This window comes from Tarenaya hassleriana, unplaced genomic scaffold (assembly GCF_000463585.1).
Source record: "Tarenaya hassleriana unplaced genomic scaffold, ASM46358v1 Cleome2747, whole genome shotgun sequence".
Classification (NCBI taxonomy): Eukaryota; Viridiplantae; Streptophyta; class Magnoliopsida; order Brassicales; family Cleomaceae; genus Tarenaya; species Tarenaya hassleriana.
This window is the reverse complement of record NW_010965980.1, coordinates 1-991: the sequence shown is the minus strand read 5'-3', so window position 1 is coordinate 991 and position 991 is coordinate 1. Positions and strand designations below refer to the sequence as shown.

Here is a 991-nt window from a genome sequence, read left to right as displayed (position 1 = left end):
GCTATGACAGTGGCGTGATACACCACATATTGCATATCTGTCAATGTACAGACTGCGTCAAAGAAGAGTTTAGGCCGATCAATACACCTCAGGTTAACGACTGTGTAAGCCTTGTCGGTGCAATTCTCCACTGTTATAACGGGTTTCCTCCTTTCACTCGTCGACCCGACATCCAGGTTAGTCATATCGTAGTCACGGTTATCGTACATCATCTGATGGAGTCTCCTTTCCTTGTGGGTCGAACCCATCAAGACAGCAGTATTTGCTATCCTCTTGTCTCGGTTTCCTTCAAGAACGTAGAGCAAGAGCTGCTTGATCTTAGCAATCCGATCAGGATCGTCAATTACAGACCCTGTGGTCTCGTCTGTGATGTAAACAACCGATGCCATTCTTGAGTTGTGAGTCCATACTTCCGCTGCCACGACATTGCAGTTGTTATCGGTCAAGACAGCAAAAACATCCGATAACAAGCCTGGTCTGTCTCTTCCCGTCAATTCGATTGAAGTGTTCTCTGAAATGGCTTGAACCCCAACCGATCTATTCCGAGCCCTGAAGCTACAAGTCCGTGGCCCGAGAGACTGAAACACGAAAAAGAAAATACATAAACTCTCACTGAAGAACAGAACCAACATCGAAATCCAGACTCAAAGAGATGGATCCAAGAAGCAGGAAAACGTTAAGCCCTTGATTTACCTGCTGAATTGTTTCTGCTATGTCCTCCTCCATCACCCTATTTCCATTCTTATCAGTCACATGAAACACTGCAACAACAACAAGCTCGATAGATAAATCGAAACCAGATGGAGTTTCAACAACAACAAACTTGTGTGCATGCAAATCCCATCGATTTGGATCGGTAACGTACCGTCCATGAACCATTCGCCGTCAGAGGAAACGTAAGCTCGACGAATTAAAAGATCCAAATCTGTCAAAACCTGAACTACTTCCAACAAGCTTCCTCTCTTATTTGCACTATCAACCTGTTCCCAGT

The 991-nt window shown here is 44.8% G+C and overlaps 1 protein-coding gene across 1 annotated transcript; it reads right to left on the bottom strand.

Annotated features, from left to right (window-relative positions):
* Positions 1 to 5: 5 nt before the first annotated feature.
* On the bottom strand, positions 6 to 986 carry LOC104817637 (ACT domain-containing protein ACR4-like; the record flags this gene model as incomplete). Its single annotated transcript, XM_010546888.1, has 3 exons — positions 6 to 578; positions 694 to 761; positions 866 to 986. Coding segments are annotated over 3 exons (762 nt in total), but the record flags the coding sequence as incomplete, so codon positions are not given.
* Between the last annotated feature and the right edge of the window lie 5 nt (positions 987 to 991).